The sequence below is a fragment of the Chlamydotis macqueenii genome, chromosome 25 (genome assembly GCF_036417535.1).
Source record: "Chlamydotis macqueenii isolate bChlMac1 chromosome 25, bChlMac1.mat, whole genome shotgun sequence".
Classification (NCBI taxonomy): Eukaryota; Metazoa; Chordata; class Aves; order Otidiformes; family Otididae; genus Chlamydotis; species Chlamydotis macqueenii.
The window spans coordinates 513,827-536,924 of NC_141580.1; the positions used below are offsets into that span (position 1 = coordinate 513,827).

The 23,098-nt window shown below is 54.9% G+C and overlaps 1 protein-coding gene across 5 annotated transcripts in view; it reads right to left on the reverse strand.

The window, feature by feature from the left end:
- FBXL20 (F-box and leucine rich repeat protein 20) overlaps positions 1 to 22,933 on the reverse strand; it is a 38,859-nt gene extending 15,926 nt beyond the window's left edge. For 2 of the 5 annotated variants that reach the window (XM_086767005.1, XM_086767004.1), the window contains exons 1-3: positions 22,770 to 22,933; positions 7,211 to 7,272; positions 454 to 508 (exon numbers count right to left, since the gene is read on the reverse strand). In XM_086767005.1, coding sequence (XP_086623131.1) covers positions 454 to 508; positions 7,211 to 7,272; positions 22,770 to 22,811 — 159 coding nt within the window. In that variant the 5' untranslated portion in view covers positions 22,812 to 22,933. The remainder of the gene's footprint in view (positions 1 to 453; positions 509 to 7,210; positions 7,273 to 22,769) is intronic. The other 3 variants (XM_086767008.1, XM_086767007.1, XM_086767009.1) reach the window with 3 other exon arrangements.
- Between the last annotated feature and the right edge of the window lie 165 nt (positions 22,934 to 23,098).

Below are 23,098 nucleotides of genomic sequence, written 5' to 3' on the forward strand. Positions count from 1 at the left end.
ACTGACTGGATAGCAATGTCGTGGTTTTGTTAGTGAGGGGGGGCCTAAGGGGGGCCTTTGTGAATCAAAATTTCTTTATCTCCACAAAAAAAACCCACAAGATGCCATTTCAGACTCTGCTGAGTTCGGTATGTTCATCAGCACCGCCCTCCCGTACAACCCAGGCTGACTGAAGAGCTCTTGGGCAAAAAGCCAGCCACCTCCCTTCCACAACCCGCTCGGGCCTGGGACACCGGCAAACCAGTACCCAGGCTCTGAGTCCCCCCCACCAGTGCCACTGGAAGCTTCTGGTACGGCAGCGTTAATATGGGACACTAAATAACAACAGCTGAGCTGTGCAAAGCTCCCCGGCACAGATCCTCCCAGTCTGCCGTGCTGGGGAAGGCTGGAGCGAGCGCACTGCCACCCAGATCCGGTCAACGTGAAATCCGCAGCGAGGAGGAAGGTTCTTACCCTGGAAACTTGAGCGCAACGACACAGAGTGACCACATCCAGGAAAGAGAAAATTCTGTAACAGAAATAAGAGACACCTTATTGGTTATCTACATTTAAAACAAAGAACAGGGAAACAAAGCGGAAAACAGAAAGGACTGGAGGCAGCAAAACGTCTTTGTAATTCAGCCGAGCGCTGAGCTGTGAAGAGAAGTGCAGATTTAGCAGTTAACAAATGAAAGCGAAACCAGTGAGCTACTGTGTTCACCTCGCATCTTGTGGTATTTACCGACAGTAAACTCAACAATTGTTTATCAGACACGTACAGGTATCCTGCAGCTCACAGCCAAGCGCTCAGCTCAGCCAGGACGCGGCAGAACTCACAGCCACGCGGGCCGTTCCAGACAGGAGCACCGCGGCGCCCGCACCCCTGCTCGACAGAACCCGCACCTCCAGCAAGGGCTCTCCAAAGGCAGGCGGCGTAACAATTAACAGTCAATAGATTAAACCCCCCGGTTCCGGCGCACGGATTATTTCCTCTCTTTCACGCGGCTGTGCTAGACGAGGTGTTGTTAAGGCCGAGGCAGGAGCATCACCTTGCCCTGCACACCGCAAAGCGGCCGGCGCGGCCGGAGGATCTGCCCAGCTGTGCCGGTGCGGTGTCCGGAGAGGCGCTCAGGATGCGGCCGACGCGGGCGCTGCTCTGCGGTGCGGCGTTCCTCTGCCAGGGCACACCCAGCGCTCAGCCCCACGCCCCGGCGCTGCTGTCCTGTTTACTGGGATAGGGGAATTAGACACTAATGCTTTGCAATGCCATACTGGGCCAAGGCAGTCGTGCTTTTAGCTCAGCCGTACGCGGCCCAATCCGTGAGCGCAGGGAGTACCAAGCCCATTTAAGCCCCCAAACCTGTACCAAATTATCAGCAACTGTAAACCATAAAATAACCATATTCACACAATCGTATGCCACGAAACAGGTCAAATGGACAGCAGAAGGACAGCGAGGTCTCATTCCTTTGACAGCAATATAAAACTGCGGGATTAGGTGTTTTTGCGAAGATACAGGTGCTGGACTACACGAAAACACTCGCGCACGTGCTTCAGTGTTGTGAACTGGAAGCCACCAGAAAGAGAAGGTGAATGTTACCAGATGCAAGTGTTAAAGGTACGGGGCAGCAATTCTGCTCGAGATCCATGCTATTTCACACAACACCCCGGTCAGATAAAGTACGGCTGTCCAGGAGGAACTGTGAGAACAAACCAACCTCCACTGCCCCAAAACCGTCCGGACTTTCTCGACAGAGCAGGGTTACATCCTAACCGGGAACCGCTTGGATACCTGCGCCACCCGAGTCATCCCCCCTCAGGACGGTGGGTGCGGAGGGGACACACGACAGCGTTCCTGTATTCTCAGGAATATTCTCTCTCCCCAGCCTATGCTGGAGGAGACGCACAAACGAGATGTTGCTGGTGGCGTGTTCTTTTTGTGCGACTTACACACTTAACAAACACCCCGCACTAGCGTGTCACTGCAACCCCAAGAGAAAAGCAAGCGAGCTGTGTGATGTGTCCATCTCCCCGGGGAAGCACGGGAACACGTTTGAACAAACAGCGGAGAGACCGACAGAGCTGGGGGAAGAGGTGCTGGGAACAAGGAGCAAACATCACGTGCATCGCGGACAAACTGCACTTTGTCCTGGAGATGAACGATGAGGGGTGGCCCCGGCTTTTGCTGCAGACATCACCTTTGTACGCACGTGGGTACGTGCCGCACACCTTCCCCCACACCCACGTATCTCTACATTGTACATGCAAGCAGCAAGTCCTAGATTTCCAAATTTTAGGAGAAGACAGAAGCAAGGCTGAGATGATCTGACAAAACTACTGCAGGACCGAGCCTTCCTCACTAGCAGGAACAAAAAGCACTTTCGGAACACAGTGCTGGGGGAAGAAGAGAAAAGGACGTCACTGAGAGAGGACGAACACGGATTGTTTATCCACGCACAGATGCTTACGGGCATTGCGTAGCCTAACAGTCCAACGTTCGGTTTACTCTGCTGCATCCTGACTTAACAGCCACGTGCTCTCCCGCGTTTCTGCGCTGCCCAAAGACACTCACAGATCCAGGGCGTTTGGTTCAAAGCGCTTCTCCTCTGCTCCTGACGCACCTCAGCACGAGACAAAACCAGCGCCGTGCTGAGATACACACAGCTAGCAGCCTGGAAAAGAGCCGACGTGCACTTCACCACACATTTGGGAACCCGCTTCTGGATTTCAGCGGCGGTTCCACACTCGCTTTCAACTGCTCCTAGACAGGCCTTCCCCTCGGATTCCGTGTCATTTATCCCTGCGCCTACGCGAGCGCTGAGGATCTATTCAGCACAATGTCCATGCACAGCAATGTTTCCCCCAAAGCCTGGGGAAATTATAGAAGCTCGGGAAAATTTTACTTTCACTCTAGATTCCCATCATAGGAGGGGAAAAAAAACCCAACCAAAAAACCCCACACCACACTCCATGGGAACACCGGCACGGTCAATAACTACGCAAGCTTCCCACATTTTCATTAAAATTGCTTTCTCCATGGAAATCCCAGGCTATTAATTACCCTCTCATCCCTCTTCCAGGGCTATTAGGTCTTGCCCAAATTCTTTTCTGCTTCCTGCTCCTCCCTTCCCAGCCTGCCCACGCAGCAGAAGGGATGTCAACACGGCCAACACTTGTCCCCGCACCTCCGAGGTCAACGCTGCTGAGCTTCGCCGGGGTTCCCTTGTCCAACTCGGAGACTTTGGCTCCGAAAAGCTTAAGAGCTTTTCCCCGTGTTTTCTGAACTGCTTTTGCAGTTGTTCAAGAATATTAGCCCCTGACTCAGCGAATCAGGCTGCAAAAATTCCCGTTTCAGTACCAGGCTCTGCTCTGTTGTGCGTTTCGGTAATTTCAGGGCTGGCTCCAACCACAACCCTGCAGCTGAGCTGGAGAGGACAGCAGGAGCGCAGGGGAAGCCCTGGGGGCACAGCGACCTGAGCCGGGTTCTCCAGCGCAGCCCTGGGGACAGGCTTCTTCTCCAAGGAGCTGCTGGGGAACATTAAAAACCAAAACCAACCAAACCAAAACCCCACAAACAAGCTTCCCACGCGGCGAAGCAACGACTGAGCAGACATCGTCTTCCAGCAGTTGACAGTAAGGAAACAACCCACACCAGGAACTTTATCATCAGTGACCGCAGGTGAAAGCGGACCGAGCGTTCCAAACGGGAACCGAAACAGGTCTGGTGCTGCTCCAGATTAAATTGTTCCACTGCAAAGCAACCCCCTACGTTCAGGGCTTTGTCTGAACAGCCCAGCGCCGGACAATTTAGCTGAAACACCCTGCAGTTAGAGCAGTTTTCAGGATTCAATCTCTTAATCCCCTCAGGGTTTTCTAGGACTCCTCACTTTCCCACTGCCGCTCTAATTAGATTAGGGTCAGGACTCTAACGAAATCCCTGGATGCTGCGGGCTTTGAGGTGAGCTGGCTTAAGACCTTCAGCCTTCTAAAATTATCAACGCCAGTTCATGTCAGTGACCCACCATTCCAGTTAAATTTTGCTCCGTACTCTTTATGCCGACGGGCCGGCCAGGAGGAGGGGAACGCTGGCTTTGCTGCCAGCTCACCAACCCTCATGCGCTCCGTCGCTTCCTCGTCCCGAGCACAACTCGAGCTCCCCAGGAATAAAGCAACCGGAGGCCTGAAGGTCAGATGGCAAAGCCAGCGCCGCTGCCCGGACGTGCCGAATCGGGCGAGCAGGCAGCAGGAGGTGGCACGGAGCAAAAGCCGCTTACGCCAGGAGAGAGCTGAGAACCGCTTGACCCGCCCATGAACCAGCACGAAGAGATGAACTCCGCAGCCCGGGCCCCTCGCCCCGCCAAGCGTAAGCCCCACGTCACGCTGAGAGCGAGCCTTCTCCAGGCAGCCCGCACAGACCACCGCCACAGCAAATCCAGGCTGCGGTCAGGGCTGGCTCGCGGACAAAAAGCGACTGGCAGGCCGCCCTCGGAGAACGAGCGCACCTTTTCAGCGGGGCATTGCTGTGCCAGCGCAGGGAAACAGGGACACGGTGCCCTCCCGGGGAAGCGACCGCAGCCAGAGCCGACACGGACCGCGGATCCGCCGCTCAGAGCCACCGCGCCAGGCGCTGCCCGAAGGGGAGCCGGCAGCAGCGAAGGCACGCGGGCAGCTGACAGGACTGTGCGGTTTGCTGCGGCGGCTCGCCTGGCAGCGCGCAAAGGTACATTCGCACACAGCGCGAGCGCCTGGAAACCCGGCTGGCACTGGCAGGAGACAAAGCCGGTGCAGGGACAGCAGCATCAGGGCAAGGGTCTGTGACCACCAGCCGCTCTCTGCCCACGTGCTGCAGCACAGCTTGTTTGGAGTCCTGCTCTCCGTGACACGCAGGACGAACGTCGCCGCCACCAGCGCCGCGGCAGGGCAGAGCACCACACGGCAGCTGACCCACAGACACAATAAACGGAGAGGTTTCCCAGGACAGCCCCCCAGCGTGCCCACAGCTCCACCTCGCCCTCCCAGACAAAAGCAGCCCTGGAGTCGCAGCACATTTCTGTCTCTCGGAGCGCGACAAAAGCTGCCGCTCCCCCCGTTTGCATCCTCCTACCCTTTATTTTGCTCAAGTGCAGCTTTCCACTCTGCAGCCACATACACGGGCCATCAATGCCATCTGCAGAACGAACGAACCAGAGAACAGGACACTGCACAGGGCACGGCCTGAACACACCGGTCCTTGTCTTGCAGACAGCGACACCCATTTACGGGGGATTCCAGACAAACGGATCCAAGTTTCTCTTTCAAAGCCTGCACTGCCAATCCACACTAATTAATTTTCGCAGTATGCTAACAGTGAATTCCAGGTCTCAGAACCACTACTCATGAACAATAACACTTACAAACGCGGTTTCCCGATTTCTCCCAGGTGCCACACCGCCCTGAACACCGGCTCTGTTCCACAGCAGGTTCGGATGATCAGCCATATCGAGACACAACAGACAAAACCATTTCTGCAGGGCAGAGGCGTGCGTGCTGCTGAGAACTCAGCCACGTCGTGGCCTGTGCTGAGGAATTCCCTGCTTGGGGCAGGGCCGTCCCTCCTGCTCACCACAAATCCTTCTCAAACTGTCAGTCGTGTTCCCCAACACTGTTACCTCCTAGGGACCAAGATGGGCTTATCGGTCCCACTCAGGATCATTCCACTTCGACCCATCTACGAGAAAGCTCACCCGCGCTTTAACCAAGCTCCTGCTCCCTGGGAGCCCAGAGACCACGCTCCTCTTCCCCTGAAGCCCATGGAAACCTCAGTTAAAGTCCACCCCCCGACCTGCTTCTCCCTGCCAGATTCCCTGCTTGCCCTACGCCGCACAAACTCCTTGCCTCACACCAGTGCTCCTCACCAGCCCCGCCTGCCTGCGTCTTGTTACCTTACTGCGAGGGCAAATGCTGGTTTTTGTGCATCTGCAACACCAGTGCCCCCTCGCTCCCATCAGAAGAATCCCCTTCTCAGAAAATCCAGAGACGTTTTCCTCACTCTTCAAATTCGCCTTTTGCTGCAGCACACCCACACCGACGGTTCAGGGCAGGTGCCGGGTGAAGGCAATTCTGCCACCTGCAAAAAACCGTGCAAGCTCACCTGGGCTAGGGCAGCCTGCTGTGCGTGGGACTCCAGCCTGCTCCCCCCATGGCCGCTCGTCTCTTCCGGGTACCGGACGCCGATTTTACACAGCACCCTCTGCTCAGCACCGACAGCCGTTTCCCTGTATTCCAGGCCCAAACCCCAACTACCTGCATTATTTGCAAGGAGGGCTCCAGAAGCCACACATCTCGTTTTTGGATGAATAGCACTGGAATAAAAGGAACCAAATCAGCTTGGAGATTCCGTTACAGAGAACGGAGGAGACAGTGCAATCAACAGAAAAGACAGTCAGGCTTTTTTCCCTATTCATTTCATTTCAAGAGTCAGCCAGAAGCAGTTGCCAGTGCCAGAGCTCCTCTCCCCAGACTTTTATTGCCAGAGCGTTGACACCACTACACCGTTTCCTGCAGCACAAGAATTTTGTTGATGTTAATAATTCAAGCTGCCACCTGCAATTGCCTTCACGATTTACAGCCTAGCATCTCCGCTCAAAGCGCTGCCGAACACGAGTTTGCTTCAAGACACCGAACTGCGACGAGCGAGGCGCAGTCACCCCCCACACCACCCTGCACTGGGGGAGGCGAGCTTCCACGGGCGCGTGCGCACAGAGGGGCGGCAGAGGGGGCGGGCGGAGCTGCCCATCGAGACCCGCCAAGGCTGATCTGTTTGATCTTTGCCAACAAGACCATCCCGCCAGGCGCTGAACATCTGTCCCTCGCTGATGAGGAACAGGACGAAGTCTGCTCAACATAACTGCAGCGGAGGAACGAACTTTTTAAAATCGAACATTTTAGGGAGGCAGGATCCTATTCCACACCAGCCCACACTTACCATTCATTTTCATTAAGGACTTGTTTAGCCCCATAGCTCTTCAATCTACGAAACAGGCAACAAGCAAATCATTTAACATCTTAAAAAATAAAACCTAACAATACTTAGCACAAACTGCTGCTGATGCAGACCTTTGATCTGCTCCTGCTCGTCTGCGGCTGTAAGTGACCCAATCCAAGCTCAGGATTTACGAGCACACGAGCAAAACGAGCTACAGACAACATCACACACCACCGTCTCCAGGCTTACAAACTGGAAGAGGCTTACCGAAGCAGCAGCTCTTTCGGAAGCTTTTTGTTGATCACAGCTTCATCGTTGTTTGAGAACATCTGTAAACAAAAACAATTTAAACAATTTAGCCATATATTTTCATTAAGAAAACAAAATCTACTTTACTCTAGGGAGGAAGCTGCTGGTTAACGAGCCGTTTCGAGAGAGACATCTGGCCCAATAAATTATCAAAAGATAAACTTTGTGCTCAAGCTTTCAAACTCCTGGGTTGGACCACAGTTGGATAGAATACTACATCCAACAGAGTTTAAAAAGCGGTCCAAGAACGCTCTGTGGATTGATGGATCAAATATAAACAGATTTTTAATTTCTCTATTAAAGGAAATGATAATTAGGGGTTGCCTGTGGGCTGGCACTGACTACAGGAAGGCATCACCGGCAGCATCACGATTTCTGTCGTGTCACGGCGCTGTGAAGGCACACCAGAGCACAGGCACTTCAAACCCGCACGGTGTAACCACGCGGCAAACAAGCGTACGGCAAACGGCCGGAGGGAAGGGCTGCGAGAAGCGACCGCGCAGCTCCGACATCCCGCAGGCAGGGGCTGGGGAGGCAGGCACCGCAGGACCGGTCTCCGTAACAGAAAGGGACGCAGAGCATTACAGCAGTACAGCACCCATAGCATTCCCACAGGAAATCGCCTGAGGGCAGCCCTTAGGAGCTCTAGGGAAAGCGGCAAACTATTTTTTTTTAAATCATGAAGCACAGTGTAAAGGGAGATGCGATCTTTGGGGCTGCATCAGGAGGAGAGATGATCCTGGGAACACACTGCGTTCTTCCAAGGCACCGAAGCCAGAGCTGTTTGTCGTATCCCACGGAAAACACGATCAGAGTGGCCAACAACTCACAAACCTGAGACGGACTCGCGCCAGGTAAGACAATCCCACCAGCTGTAAAAGCAAGAGCGGCCTTTCTTTCCTAAGGAGTCCCAAGAAAAACAGACAGCAAAGCCTCACGTGCTTCCTGAGGAACACCTAAGTGTATTGAGAAGACTTCGTATTGTCCTGCCACGGTGAAAAACCAACCAACCAGCCTCCACACGCTTACACCTGTGGGAGGAACGAGCAGTGAGCTGCGAACCAGGACTGCTGAGCCGCAACGCTTTCAACAGTTCCAAAGCCAAGGAAGAAGGAGAATGAGCTTCACTTTATTAATAAAGTTTCTCTTGCACCTCGGGAACAACTAAGAGCCGATCTTCCCGAGCTGCGTACCTGGAGGAAGCTGCTGCTGAAATTACCGTCTGAAAAAGCCGATTCTGGTCGGTTGATTAAACTCTGAGTCAATTTAGTTGTATGTACGCAAAGCAAATAAAACCGGCATCAGCCAGGTCACTTAAGTGGCAGAGGATGAGATTAAGAGTTAAAAAAGGAAAGTAAGATCTTAGTGGCTTACGGAGCTGTACGCTAGGCCTGACAACAGCTTCTCCAGGCAGCAGATATTGTGCACCCCAGCACCAGCCCAGCCCCATCTCCCACCAAAGAAACCCCCGCAGCTGGAGCTCGTGTGAAAAGCTGCCGCTACGCAGCCTCCTAACGCGCCGCGGCCAGCGAGCACAAACTGACGGCAGAGCATCGCCACGGCTGCAAGGGAACACTGCAAACAGTGCCTGTGGAGTCAGACCGAAACGCTGCGTCTCCAAATCGCTGTTTGCTTTTCATTATCTCCAGATACCGAAGCACAACGCTGAGGTGGGACACGAGCTCTCCAGCACTCCTTCCCCAAACGTCACACAGAATCAGTGCTGTTTCCCCCCCACAGATGCTTTTAGCACCTCCCACTAGAAGGTATCACCAGTTCGCAAGTCCCAAACGGCCCAAGACAGGCAGCTACGCAGCCCTTTGGCAGGTAATTAACACGGGAGCTCCGCCACGGCCCCCGCTAACACGCAGCGAAGCCGGCTCCCTCAGAGGCCGGGGCAGGAGAGCATCTCCCCAAGCGGAGGACCGCGCTCAGACTCTGCCACGAACGCTACCCGAGGCCTGGCAGGTACCTGCAGAGAGCCAGCGGGTCGGAAGAGACGGTGCCGGGCTGCGGAAGGAGCCAGCGCGTGTGCGCGCTCTGGGACCGCATCATCTAATTAGCTGGCTTAGCTGATCAGCTGGGAAATCAAGGGAATTCTGGAGAAAGCTCTAACGAAGGCAACACGCAGCAGAATTATTCATGGGAAAATGAGACTAGGATTTTTCCTCCCCCAGTTACAAGAACAATAGCAACCCAGCAGATCTACCCTCTTTCCCATTATTGTCCAGACCTAGCACCCTCCACCTACCTCGCAAAAAAAAAAAAGTGAGAGACATTAAAGGAGCAAATCAGAGAGCAGCAGGAGACTTCCGAAAAGGAACCAGACCAGAGAACAGCGAGGGGCAGGAAGTACCGAAATAGAGATCCCCGAAGCCGCCAGCCCTCTCCGTCTCATCTGTGCTGGCAACGGGGCTGCCTGGGCGCAGGCTGTGCTGTGAGCACGCAGGCGGGCAGGGCTGCTGCTAACCGAGGCTGCGCGCCACGGACACGCATCGACTGCGCCGCGCAAAACGCGGGGAACTTCGACTCCTGCTCACTACGCGGCTCAGCAGGAACAGCTCACCTCCACTCCAGCGCAAAGCCTTCAGTCGCTGCTCTGCGGGAGCTGCCCTAGGCCCCGCGCTACACCAAAGGGAAGTCTGGGGTTTGCCTTATCAAAAAAGTCCTCGGACTCAAACGTGCCACAGCAGGACGCGCTCCGTGGGAGAAGCTCGGCTCTGGAATTCCCCTTCCGCTGGAACGCTGGTAAGCGCCAGGGCGCACCACCAGACCTATCTTCTCAAGTCCTCACCAAACTCGGCGCTCAGGTGACAGAGGCTGGGGGAAAAGGTTGGGGCGGGGATACGTCGCTAAGGCACGGCAGCACGGGTACCCGGTTAAGTGCGCAAATGTGTTCTGGCCTTCCGGGCCGTCCATACAAGAATAAAACTGGTCTGAAAAAAAAAAAAAAGTCAGAGGCTGTTCTAGACTTCCAGGCTTTTGAAATTACTTCTAAGGACAAAAACTTAATGATCCAAGTTTGCTCTTCCTAACATCTCTCTCAAGATCCGGAGTTACTCAGCAAAGTTATTCTTGACAGGACAGAGAAAAGAATCTTTCTCGTAAATTTGCAGTCTCTGTAAACACAGATCTTCCACAAAACATCAAGTTTGCTGCTGTGCGAAGCCACGTCCCTCGCACAGAAGAAACTGAAGGGGAAGAGGCTGAGATTTCTCTCACCCTTCCACCCATGGAGACGACGGCAGACCCGCAGTGCACTTTTTCTTTTGCAACAGCCTTTTCTAGCTAGAACAGGGGGACAGATCTGGAAGCAGACACTAGACTTCAAAACCCGCATGACATCAGTACAGGTCGCTAAAATCTGCTGCGAGGTGCAGGCAAACCTGTCCCGCCAGAACACCGGAGCTGGAGAAAGCCTACAATAGAGCGCTGCATTTCCCAGTTACGTTACCACAGATCTCTGACGGGTCTTCAGAGTAACCCCCACGGGTAACGGAAAGCTCCAGTGGCCAGCACCAACTCTGAAAACCCAAAGACGTGACAAAACCAGGGCACTTAATCCACAAACCAACCTTTCTCTCTCAAACCAATTACAACGTTAATAAACCGCTTACATTTCCTACCCAGTAAAAGGAGAGTCTGGCTCCCAGTTCAGAGCAGCCCAGTGCACTCGGCGTCTGACAGGCGCGCAGAGGGGCCTGTCTCGCCATGGTTTTTAGGAGTAGATGGCTAGAGGAGCTAGCAGCGAGGACCCGGGCCTCCCAACCTTCAGGCACCCGTGGAACTCACTAGCTGTTCCCCCAGTTCCAGGCCTCTTCCCCACACTCTCCCACACTGAGAGGAGTTTTCCAAACCAGCTCTGTCCGTCTGGGCGCGCGGTCCTGCGGCAGCCTGCCAGCGCTCTGCGCAGGGCCAACAAACAGATTTAGCTACGGCGAGGCGCCGCGCACCGCGTAAGCGACGGAGGTGCTGCTCGGGCACCGGCCGTGTCAGCCACCCGTCACAGGGCACGGCAACCCAAACTGGGTCACCCGCGTGACATCAGCACGGGACTGAGACGGCACGTGCAGCGGGTGGCAGCGCGTAATTAGGATGTCCCCGCACCAGAAACACCTGCGGATGTTCTGTACCCATCGTGCACGGAAGAGGGACGGGAACAACAGCTGATGCAAGCTCTAGGTGAAGCAACTCTCAGCAGGCACGCGTTATTTAGCTAAAACACAAGGCAGAGCTTTGTGTCACCGCTGCGGCCGTTCATTTAGCCTGCGAGCGAGCCTCGCGCTGGCAGGGACCAGGCTTCAGAAGCCACACAAACACGGAGACCGGTCTTGGTTCTGCCCGTCAGGTCTGGTGCCGCGCCATCCATCCTGCCCAGAGCACCAGATACGACCAACACCTCGCAGGGGAGTGAGGTGTCCACGTGCCGGACGGATTCAGCTGTGCTCACGGACAGACTGCGCAACCGCCCTGTTCCATGACGCGAACGCCTGTCACCGGCAAACACCCACACAGACGGAGGTACAGCCGACACCCACGGCTCCTCTCAGGAAACCCATGCTCACCACACGTTCCCCTCCATTTTAGAGGCTTCCATTCGAGAGAGTTGCTGCATTAACACAGAGGTCTCGGTATTGGGTCGACTGATTTATTCCACAGCAGCAAGTAAAACCTCAAGCGAGAAGAGCGTTTATTCAACAGCTGCTGCAAAATCTAAATCTTTGCTCCAGAAGGGTTACGCTCCCCATACCCCAGCTCCACAGAAAGCCTCCAGACACACACCGGCACAAAGCTGTCTCTCCCGGCTCACAGAGAGCTGGAAAAACTCCACAGGAGCTGCGCCGGACCCAGCTCTTGGCAGCAGACCTCCTCTGCGGTCCGGGCTGGCGGAGGGAGGGGGCAGTGCTTTCCTGTCAGTGTCACATCTGGCCACGGTTCCCGTTTTATTGTTGGGGAAGGGCTGGAGGGCTGTTCCTACGAGGAACAAGAGTTTTGTTTTTCACTTTTTTGTGTTTGGAAAAATACACCTGAGAAGTTTCTAACAGAGTTATTTCACCATTTACGGTTTACTGGAAGGAATATTGATGTACAGAACACAAAGCAGAGTTATTTTCCATTACCCCAACAGCTCAGAACTACTCTCTGTAAGCAGCTCTGAAGTTACCGGCTGCATTTTAAGAGAAGAACAGTTTACTCGTTGACATACCAAAGACGTTCCTCTAGGCCAGCGGCAGGGCCTTTGTCAGTGAAGCGCCGTTCAGACAAAGACCTGCCCGACCGCCGGGCCCACGCGACAGCCGGCGCTGGGGAACGCCGTCCATTCTCCCAACATTCTGTAAGAGAGTTTGGCGCACTGAAGAGACGAGGAGCACACGGACAGAGGCGCCGCGCGGTGTAACGGGGGTGGTCTGCAGTCGAGGCGCGTCTTTAAGATACACAAACACTCACAGACTCCAAGGAGCTCCAACGCTGGATCGCCAGAACCTGAACCGACCAACAGCAGTGCTACGTCCCGGCACCACCAAAATCCCGCTCTGTCAACAAACCTGAGGGGATTTACGGGATAAAGGTTTGAGGCTGCTCACAAGGAGTCACTCTCTTTCGACGTGACTTTGCAGAGCTCATTTCTGCATAAAAACGAGTATTGCTGTGGGCCCCGCGCGGGAGAGGAGCACTGCCCCTGCCTGCTCCTTCGCCCAGAAACGTCTGCGCGCAGAGGCGGGGCTCTCCAGGACCTGCACTGTCCTGAGAAGAAACACGCTGCCATCAACGTTAACAGGATACCAAGTCCTCGTCCACGCCTGCGCTCGCTGCGAGCTGAACAGCAGGGAGCCAGCCGCGTGACACGGCGGCTGTGACACCGGCCAGGGCGGGAGCGCGACACACGGCTGGGGTTCACCTGAGACTGCATCTGGCACCCGCGCGGGGACAGGGACGGCTGGTCTGAAAAACACATCCAGGATCGCAGGAGGGGTGACTTCAGCAGCACCAGCGCCAACGGCAGCGACTGAGCGCGCAGCGCTAGCCTGGACACGGACTTTGGACTCAAACACCTTTCTTCCAAAGCAGGAAATTCAAAGCCAGTGGAGAAAAGGGATGGAGCCCGTTCGGAGCGTTAAGGAATGAGTGGCTACAAGGCCAGCAAAGGCACTCCAGTCGAGCGTTACGAGAGCCACCGTTACCCACCCTGATGTTCGCCCAGTGAAAAATGACAGGGTCTGGCACGCCCAGCCCCTGGAGAGCAGACCGGAAACCCGAGCAGCCCAAGCAGCGCCGACAAAACGCAGAGCGCAGTGCAGGGCCGCGGACACGACGAGGCTGATGCAGAGAGGGAGAGATAGAGCACGGACATCCATTTTCCGTACAAAACCCAACCAGACAACAGCAAAACATGCAGGCAGGTGGGCAGCAGGAAACGGGAACCATAAACACGTACGTTTCATATACAAACACAACCAACAGCGTCCCAGGGCTCTGTAGTAAGCAAACTTCACCAAAACAAACAACAGAGGATTAAAAAACACACCCTCATAAAAACCTAGGAAATACTAGTAAATATTAGAATTTAAAGATACTGCGGCTTGTTTATTGCGGAACAGAAACGGCGTAACAAGCCTCTTGCAGCAGCCCTACAAGCACAGAACACAGAGGCACCACGCGCTGAGGGTGACGTTTGAGCTGCGGTTCAGACCCAGCGCTCGCGGTCCCTGGTCCACGAGCAGACGCTGGCCAGACCCTCCAGGACCGTGCATAACCACAGGAAATTCAGCAGTTAAAGCCAGGACAGAAAACAGGCTGCGGTTATTAGCCAGTAAATACTGCATTCTGGAAACTGGTTTTAGGCTGGGAAAGGCGGGAGTCGGGAGCTGCCATCACAGACCAGGATTACGTGTGCAGCTGGCACATTTTGTCAGCGCACGCCCCACCCAACCCGCACCATCAGACACTCTGGACACTAACCCTCAGAGCTACGGAGGGATCTTCCGCTGTTCTCAGGCGAAAAACAGAACATCTGCGCAAATCCATGCAAAGGGTTTAGATCCTGACAAGCCAGAGACCCTGCGCGGTGTTCATCGGCTGCACGCTGGCTCCCACCCAGAAATCCAGCGTTACTGGTAGCACTGACACCAGTCTCGCATGCCGTGCTCCACACGGAGGAGACGAACAAGCCCAGTACAGAGCCACCGAAAGAAGCCACGACTTGTGCCAAAGCTAGCTCACCGCACACAACTCCAGTCTAGGAAAACAGCTGAGCATAAAAGACACACAAAGAGCGGAATTCATCCTGCAGGTGCTTTGGGAAGGCTCGGGGAAGCTCTGAAGCGACCTCCTACAAACACTGCCAGTACGCACTAACACCTCGGCTCGTGCTCTGTTCTTTTCGGAAAAAAAATCCTTCCCCTGCTACAGGGCTAAAATAACCGAAACAAACCCTGCACATCGAGTGTTGGTTGAGAAGCGCTCCCTCCCCAGCACAGGACGGAAGGCAAGCAGGAGTTTAAGCGGCTGAACTCCTCACTGGAGGCAAGGAAAACACGCCGCTGCACAGACAGGTCACACGGAAGCGACGGTGAAGCACAAGGCCCTTTGGAGGACGCGACACAGAGCACAGAGTTGTTTACATCCACCAGCAGCTCAGATCGGGTGAGTTCTCCCTCTAGCCTTTAGTTACACGGGGACTCTTTTCTTTTTAAGAAAACCCACCCCGTTTAACCTGTTAAGCCTCCAAGGAAAATGGCTGGCGGTCAAATAAAGCCGCTGCTGCGACAGGCTCAACCGCCAGCCGTCGCGATGCCCCGCGTCCTCCCGCGTCCTCCATGCCAGCAGCACCCGGGCAGGCGAAGCAGCCGGCCGCCCTCCTGCCAGCACCGCGCCACGAGCGCCCGCGTCCAGCCTGGCTCGCAACCAGGGCTGCGCTCAAACAAAACCGTGACAGAGCAGCACAAAACCGAGGCAAAATAGATCCCGGCCAAAAAGGCTTATTACAGGCTTAATATTCCTAAAAATAGCTCAGTCGGCAGTTTACTCGACGTACACCATCAGATCAGTTCCTCATCTGCTTGTCGCTGCTCTGGAGTGCAGGGCTTAAGTTTCTGTTGGTGATGAACAGCCGGGGCGTGGATGAGCTCCCTCTCCGTGCAGCCCGACCATTCTGCATTCAGGAACAAAGTTAAATAAACAGACTTTAATTTTATTTTTAATCAGCAATGCTAAAAGCATGAGGCTGAACAAGACATTAGTAAAGCCCTACAGAAATCAAGGCCATGATAAAGCAGCGTGTGCCGCGCAGACCTCGCATGGAGCCGTGTAACGCTGGAACGACCACGGACAAGGAATTCAGCGGGTGGTTAACGTGCAAATACCCAACATCACGGTGCTGCACCCAAAGTTAGAACTTCAAAGGTCAGATGGGCAGTGCAGGGGAGGTACTGGAAGACCGCTTCTCATTTAAGAAAGACCGTTTCAACCCTAAGTACCACGTGTGCTAAATCCCAATTTTTAAAGTACCAGAAACTGCCGTCAGACACCAAAAGGGCAGGTCCACGCGCTGTTTGTCCACCTGCTCTGTTCCACTATCCCGGTCCTGGCGCCGAGACAGCGTTCCACAAACAAAGCATCCCGCACCTACACCTGGAAGCTCACCACGCTCATTTTTACGCTGCCATTTACGGGACACCACCAGCCCCGGCCGTTCTCAGCACGCCGGTCACCGAGCTCTCCCGGCCCACGGGCTGCAGGAGATGCGCGCCAAGCAGCCTCCGCCGGGCAGGGCCGTCCCGGCCGGGACGCGGGGCGCAACCTGAGGCAGCCCGGTGACAGAGCGGGCAGGCAGCAGCTCGCGTTCGTCGGCTTTGTCTTTACCAGAAGTTGTATCTGGTGCTGGATGACAGACGCTCTCGGGAAACGGCAGCGGGCACGTCCCAGAACCGCGGAGGTCAGAGTTAGTGGCACCGCACGTTAAATAGACGGGGCAAGCAGGGAGAGCCAAAATCCCACATCGGCTGCCGTCAACGCTGGGTTTGGGCGTCTGCTTTTTTTAGCTCCGTTAAAAACCTCACCATCCTACGAGTGGTCATCTGGGTATTTTATGACCCATTACAGAGATTTGATTTAAAATGACGCTACTTTCTCAAACACCCCCTTCAATGTCTTAAATATATGCCGTCGCCCATAAAAACCAACATCCAAGGCCAACAAAAAAGGAGAATATAAATAAGACAGGCTTCCTGACCTCACAGAGGCCCAGCCTGTGCCATGGCCCGTGCTGTGAAACGCCCACTCTCGCTATTTTCTTCGTTAGCCTTTTCAGGAGCTTGTTTTAGCAGAGTAGCTGTTTACTACAAATACCCTTTGAATGGATTTTTTAAAAATCTATTTAAAAAAACCCCACAAACTGACATGCTTCAATATTTTCAGGCCACAAGCGAGACTCCTCCAGCTCTCCAAGCGCATACGAAGCTCATCACAAATTCAAATAAGCTGCTTTGATAGACACATGCCTTGGGTTCTGCCTCCCTCCAAAGCCTACTGTTCTACACCAGCGGTGGAAGTTGGTTTTTTCCACTACTGGGTTTGTGTTCCGCTATTATCAAAGAGATGACGATGGTATTGCTGTTATTTGGAGATAAAGTCAAATGATGGTGTCTCAGAAAGAAACCCCACCCGAGATGAGGTGAAGGGCGCTGGGCGCGTTTGCCGCACGTAGAAGGACGGTGGATCTGAAAGCGAAGCCGAGCGATCGGCCAGGCACGCGCCACCACCGGCCACACAGGCGCGGGCTGCGCGCAGCCCCGCAGTCAAGGCTTCCATGGCGCATCAGTAAGGCTGAAACGTCCGTCGGGCTGGCTGCCATCATGGTACGCGTCAGATGAAATACACAGCAAGGTAACCCAACAGTGAAAACAGTAATTACCTGATCTATCCCAGGCCCCAATTAATACTGGTATCTACAATAAGATGAGACATACTCGTGCACGCGGGCTCCAGCTCCCCTTCCTGTTACGCAAGCTGCGACGCAGGACGGACGCAGCCCAAGCAGCCCAGTCCCTCTCCCGGGGCACGCACGGTCCAGGGCTGTCATTTGCTGCGGCTGCTCCAACCGGCAGCTCCGGCTGAAAGCACCCTGGGGAAGGCCTGTTCCGGCACCGCCGGGGTAACCTGCAGGAAAAGCCCTCCGCCACCGCCGCGCGCAAACAACTCCATCGCCACGCGCTGCTCTTCTCACAGCTCAGGCCAAATTAGCGACCAGCCCTTATCGGGCGCTGCCCCGGCACCCCACACTGCACAATGCCAGCAAGGGCCGGGGAGGAAATACAGGTTTTCTGGCATTTCTGCCGAAATTACTGTTTGCTAGAGCCAGCACCTCCACTGTTGCCCAACTGGCAAGCACAACTCCTTGCAGAGGAAGAAGGAAGAAGAGAATGCCATTTGGGGAAAAAAAGAATAATAAAAATCTGCGACACAAGCGCGGTCTCTCCAGCAACGCGGGCTAAGGTCAAGGCACGCGCATAATCCAGCGCCTGCAAAGCCGCTGCGCTGCCTAATCGCGGCGCGGACGCGCTCGTGGCTGCCTGGCACAAAGGCTACAAGGTGAAAGGGCTGGGGGGGGACGCCTCCCCCAGCGCCAATTTAACAAAAAGGTGCAAGCACAGGGCAACCGGAACGGCTTTCTGGAATACCTTCCTCTATCGACCGCCCTATAACCAACCCGTTCCCCCGCACCGCGCCTTCTTCGGCTTTTGGCAACTCGCCTGTACGGCACCTGCACGGGGAAACACGGCACACCGACCGCAATGCCAGAATTGAGACTTCCCTCCCTTCCAGCAAAAAGCCTTTTCCTGCTCAATCCTCCCCGGTCTCCCTGCAGCCTGGGTCAAGCATCGCGCGCACGGCCAGTGCCGCTTCTGCTCCCGAACCTCGCTGAACTCCTCTTTCTGCTACTGGAGACGGCGCACAGCGGGGCTGAAACAACTGAGGGTTTACATCCCTCACTATCCTAACCTTTAAACACACGCTTGGTACACAACAACCTAACATTTTATTATTCGTCTGCAAAATCAAAGAAGTGCTGGCTTCAAAAAAATGTTACACACAGGTGTGGCATAAGATAACACCAAAATAAAACAAATAAATGGGGTGGGGGGAGCACAAGAGTATGGCGGAGCCATCAGCTTTGACACCCCCCAAATCTGGTTTTTTTTTGACAATGTTTCCCTTTGCTTCGGAGCCACATTACTGGATACCTGCCCAAACCAAACCGTCCCGATTCAGCCGCACTGCCTCACGTCTGGCAGTTATGTCAGGACAGCTTCTCTCGCCCTGTAACACGCAACGCTGCGGTAAGCGCAACGGCAGGTTTCACAAGTTTCCGCCAGAAAAGAGCAGAGAGGGATGCAGAGAGTTATGGATGCTCCCTGCCCGCTGTTTGCGTCCGGCCGCTTACACGACCTCCGTCGCTTGACACAGCAAAGCCCCAACCAGGAGGACGGAAAGAGGCTCGGGAGCAGCCCAGCAAAGGGAACACAGACAGCCCCGAAGGATCAGCTCTACGTCGCAGAGCCGAGCAACTCCGAAACACGGGAACAGCAGCAAATAGCCAGGGACCCGGCAGATTTCAAAATGGGATTAGGGTAATTGAGATTATTCAGTTCGGCTTGCTGAACACAGACAGGATTCATTATTAGAAGGCAACTCAGTTTTGAGGCATGTGAAGTCTCCCACTTTGCTCTCGGCTTACCTCACTTCGTGGCAGTTCTGAACCCAAGCGAGAGCTAGGAACTACGGAGGCCGCCAGCACAGTTCAGCTGTCAGAGTTCTCCCACACCGAGGATCCCGAACGTAGAAGGGAAACGCGGTGAAACGCGCCGGACGGACCATCCGTCCGGCCGAAGGCGCTCACAAGGCCCGTACGGACGCCGGTTCCTCAGAGACATCCCTGGCGTTCACTTGGGGTTTCCTTCACAGGACAAGCTGCCCCAGAAAGAAACACTTGACCGCAGAACCGGCTCCCGCTAACTGGAGGTTCTGGAGACCCCCGGGGAAGCTGGCCAGGCTGGCGCAGCTTTTTTTGGTGCGTGCTGTTGTTTTTGTTTAAGGAGACAGAGGAGACTGCAAGTATTGCTCACCGTGTGGAGAAAAAAGCAGCTGTAATTTCTGAAGCCTGACGACGTGGCTCAGTGGAACACACAACACCGCGGAGCACGGGATCCCTGCACGGGGAAAGCTTAAAAGCCACGAGTCTGCTCGTGCTGAAGACGTCCACAACTTCTCCCACAGCTGGTTTAACACCAAAGAAGCCACTGTTTATATAACGCTGCTCTGATCGCAGGCAGGCAGCCCTGTGCCGGGGCACGCACCGAGGAAGTGCTAACCACCTCAGAGCGGTGCCGCCCGACCGCGCTCACCCCGCTCCGAAAGCCAGAGAGCTCAGCGGAGCGCTCTGCCCTAGCAGACACGGTTTGTTTGCTGATGACGAGTCAGCAAGAGCAGCGAGCCAGCGAGAGCGAGCCTAAGACACTTGGTCTGCAGACGGCATCCCAGGCCAGAAGGGCACGGGTGAAAGACCGAAGCAGCGATGAGACCTAGGGCCTCAGGAAAGCACGCAAGCTCCCAAAGAGCAGAGCACCAGCCGACCAAACACATGGGGAGGTGACACCCCCTCCTCTCTGCTACGGTTCTGTTGCAGCTCCTCAGGCACCACACACGAGGTACGACAGGAAGCACAGAAACCCCAAACACAGGCCAGGATTGCCATCTGTCAGGGAACGCTCCGTATTAAACCAACACCACAGAAAATTAGGAGTCAATTTGGGTGATGTTTTCCCTTTTTGTTTGCCTTGCTGCAGTAAGTGGTTATTTTCTCTGTGGCGGCCACACCTCCTATAAAGCAACTTACTTAGGATATGCCTGTCCGGCTGGGCATGCCGGAGCTCATTCTTCTCACTTAAAGGCAAGAGCTCCATTCCTCCTGGATCGATGGCTGGCTGCACGCGCACACCGGGAACCCATATGCAAGTCAGATTTAAGAAGCTTAGCCCATATTCCATTACCACATTTTATTACTAAAGTAAGAAGAAATGATTACCAAATCCAATCTAGATTGGATTTTAAAATTACCCAGCAACAGCAGCTCAGGAATCTGTTCGTGTGGCTTAACAAAAGACGACAAACTAAGTCTGAGCACCTGACCCCCTCAAAGGCTCTCTTGGTATTTAAGGTCTGACACAGACACCACACACATTGCTCAGAGCTCCGCACGGAGCCATTCTTACCCCCAGACAAGGCTCCGGACCCAAAGGCCCCGCTTACCGCGGCAGTCGGCTGCGCGGCTGCTCGGCGGGAACGCAGAGGGCTGCGTAGGAGGAGTGCTAATCACCAGGCACTCAGCCCCGTGCTCCTTCCCTGATCTCACAGTATTCAACAACTCTGAGCAGCAGCTTCCAGTCTCAACACATTTTTGCATAATTGTCCTCATGTCACATTAAATATGAACTATTGCACTAAAAGGCACGCTCTCGTCACCAAGGAGAACTCTTACTTTTAAAGTGGAAACATTACCAACTGTTTTCTAGAAAGCACGGCTGAGTTTCTACCCGTACTCCCCTCTGAAAGATAGATCCGTAAGCGTAAACGCGCTAACACTTCAGCAGGTTTTCAGACCGAACCCCCTCGCTAGAAAACCAGGTACTCAAAGCGAGCGAGCTCTGAACTCATCCCTGCCAGGATATATAGGTGAGTGGGTCAGACACCAGCAGTGCTGGGGCTAAGAAAACCATGCCCTCGATGTTCTAACCAAAACAGCCAAGAAACAGGATCATGTTTAACGGCGCTCCTCGTAGCTCACAGCGAGCCTCTCTACAACACTCTGACTCTTCCTGTACAAATACAGAGGGGGGGAAAAAAATCTAGACCTCAAACACTTTCTGAGCACTTTGGTTATTTCGAACTTGCCCTTTTTACTACAGGAAGAAAGTACCACACAATTCCAGCACAGAATCTCCCACCCAGACCAACGCTCTTCCCCACTGCTCCTCCCCAGCAGCTGGGTTACCCTGATTTCGGCACAACCCTCCCGAAAAGCCCTCCCAACACCCGGAGAACCCCAGTACGTGGAGACAAAGGCTGAGCGAGCAGAGAAGGTCGCTGCTGTACGAGAAGCCATTTCCCCACAGAAGACTGCTACCAATGTGTTTTTATTCTTTGCTCTGTAGCCAGCTGCTCTGCAGTAACAAAAAAAAAAAAAACAAAAAAAAAAAAAAAGAGCTCTCAGGAAAAAAAAAAAAAGTGTAGCCAAGAACAGACTAGAACAGTAAAAACAATAACGCTGGATAAAACAGTTACACATGCAGCCGTCGCCTTCCGAGTTCCCAGGTCCAGTTAAGGGTCTGGACAGCAGAGAAACACGGGTGTTCCACCACTCCTCAACCCAAAACCGCTCTGAAGAGACTCGCTGCCCCCTATTTACAGCGGCTGATACGGATTTGATGGAGGAAGAAAATAATTCCGTGTGTGATATTACAAATCCCCTATTTTCTGCACCTTTCCCAACTCCAGGGCCAGTTTCCTGGGGAACTCAACGCCGCTCCCTTCGGAATCAGACACTCTCCAGTTCACCATTAACCGGTGTTTTCCCCTGGTAGCTCCCCTCTCCACGAAGGGGGGACACAGCCACATCGTCACCGCTCCAGGCTCTTTTCCTCGTACCCGAGCCGAGCCGGGCGGTCGAGAGAAGGCACAGGCAGGTATTTCCACCTCCCCAACGGCCTCGTACAGCGACGAAAAGCAAACCCCGCTGCTGCTGCTCTCCATCCTGCGACCAACCTCCTCCCCCACTCGGGAAGACAGCTGTGACAACAATGCCGGGCTGGAGGCAGCCCTGGCTCGCTCGGCTGCTTTGTGCCGTATTCTCTGAATAGATCTCATTGTTTACCCCCTGCTCCTTCCGTCCTCTCCATCCCCCACAATTAGATTTTTAGTTTTTTTTTTTCCCCCCAGTTACTGCCCCCAAAGTCCAACATTTCCTCCCCTTGTTTTCCCAGCTTTATTTCCCACATCCCCTGCTCGCAGCAACACGTTGGCACCAGCCCCCCCCCAAAAAAAAACAAAAAAAACCCAACAAAAACCCCACGGAAGTTTATATCTCACGGGGGAACGCAGACAGCCCCCCAAAAAGAGTGTGGGGGGGGGAAGTTTCACACTAACAACACTCAGGCCTCCGCCGGGCGGGGGGGAAGGCCCGGGCCCCCGCCCTGCACGCCCACATCCGCGGGGGTCCCCCCCGCACCTTTGGGGTGCCGCACCGGGGGACCCCCGCGGATGTGGGCGTGCAGGGCGGGGGCCTGTGGTAAACCCCCCCCAACCCCATTCACACAGGGACCCCCCCCCGGCTTGGCCACAGGGCCGCGATGACCGGTTGTCCTGGGTGGGCCCCGCACTCCAGCGCTGTGCGTGGGGGGAGCACACACTGCGGCCTAGCCCGCCCGCCCGCCCCATCACCCCCCTCTCGGGGCCCTCTCACCTCAAAGCGGCTTTTAGTGACCCCGTTCATCTCCCTCCGCATGGCGGGGCGGATAAAGAGGAGGAGGATGAGGAGAAGGGGAGGGAGGAAGGAGGGCGGGGGGTTGGGAGATGGGGGGGGGTGCCCGGGCTCCGCGGCCTCCGCCCGCCCGCGTCTCCTCCGGCCTCAACTTCAACCCAAAACAAAAACACTCGGCACCTGCCAGCAACGCGAGCGCTCATTGGCCAGCGCGGGGCACGGCGCGTAGCGGCGGAGGGGGGGGGCTGGCGGCGGAGAGGGAATAATCGCGCGGGAGGGCCCCGCCCCCACCTACCCCGCAGGCCGCCGCC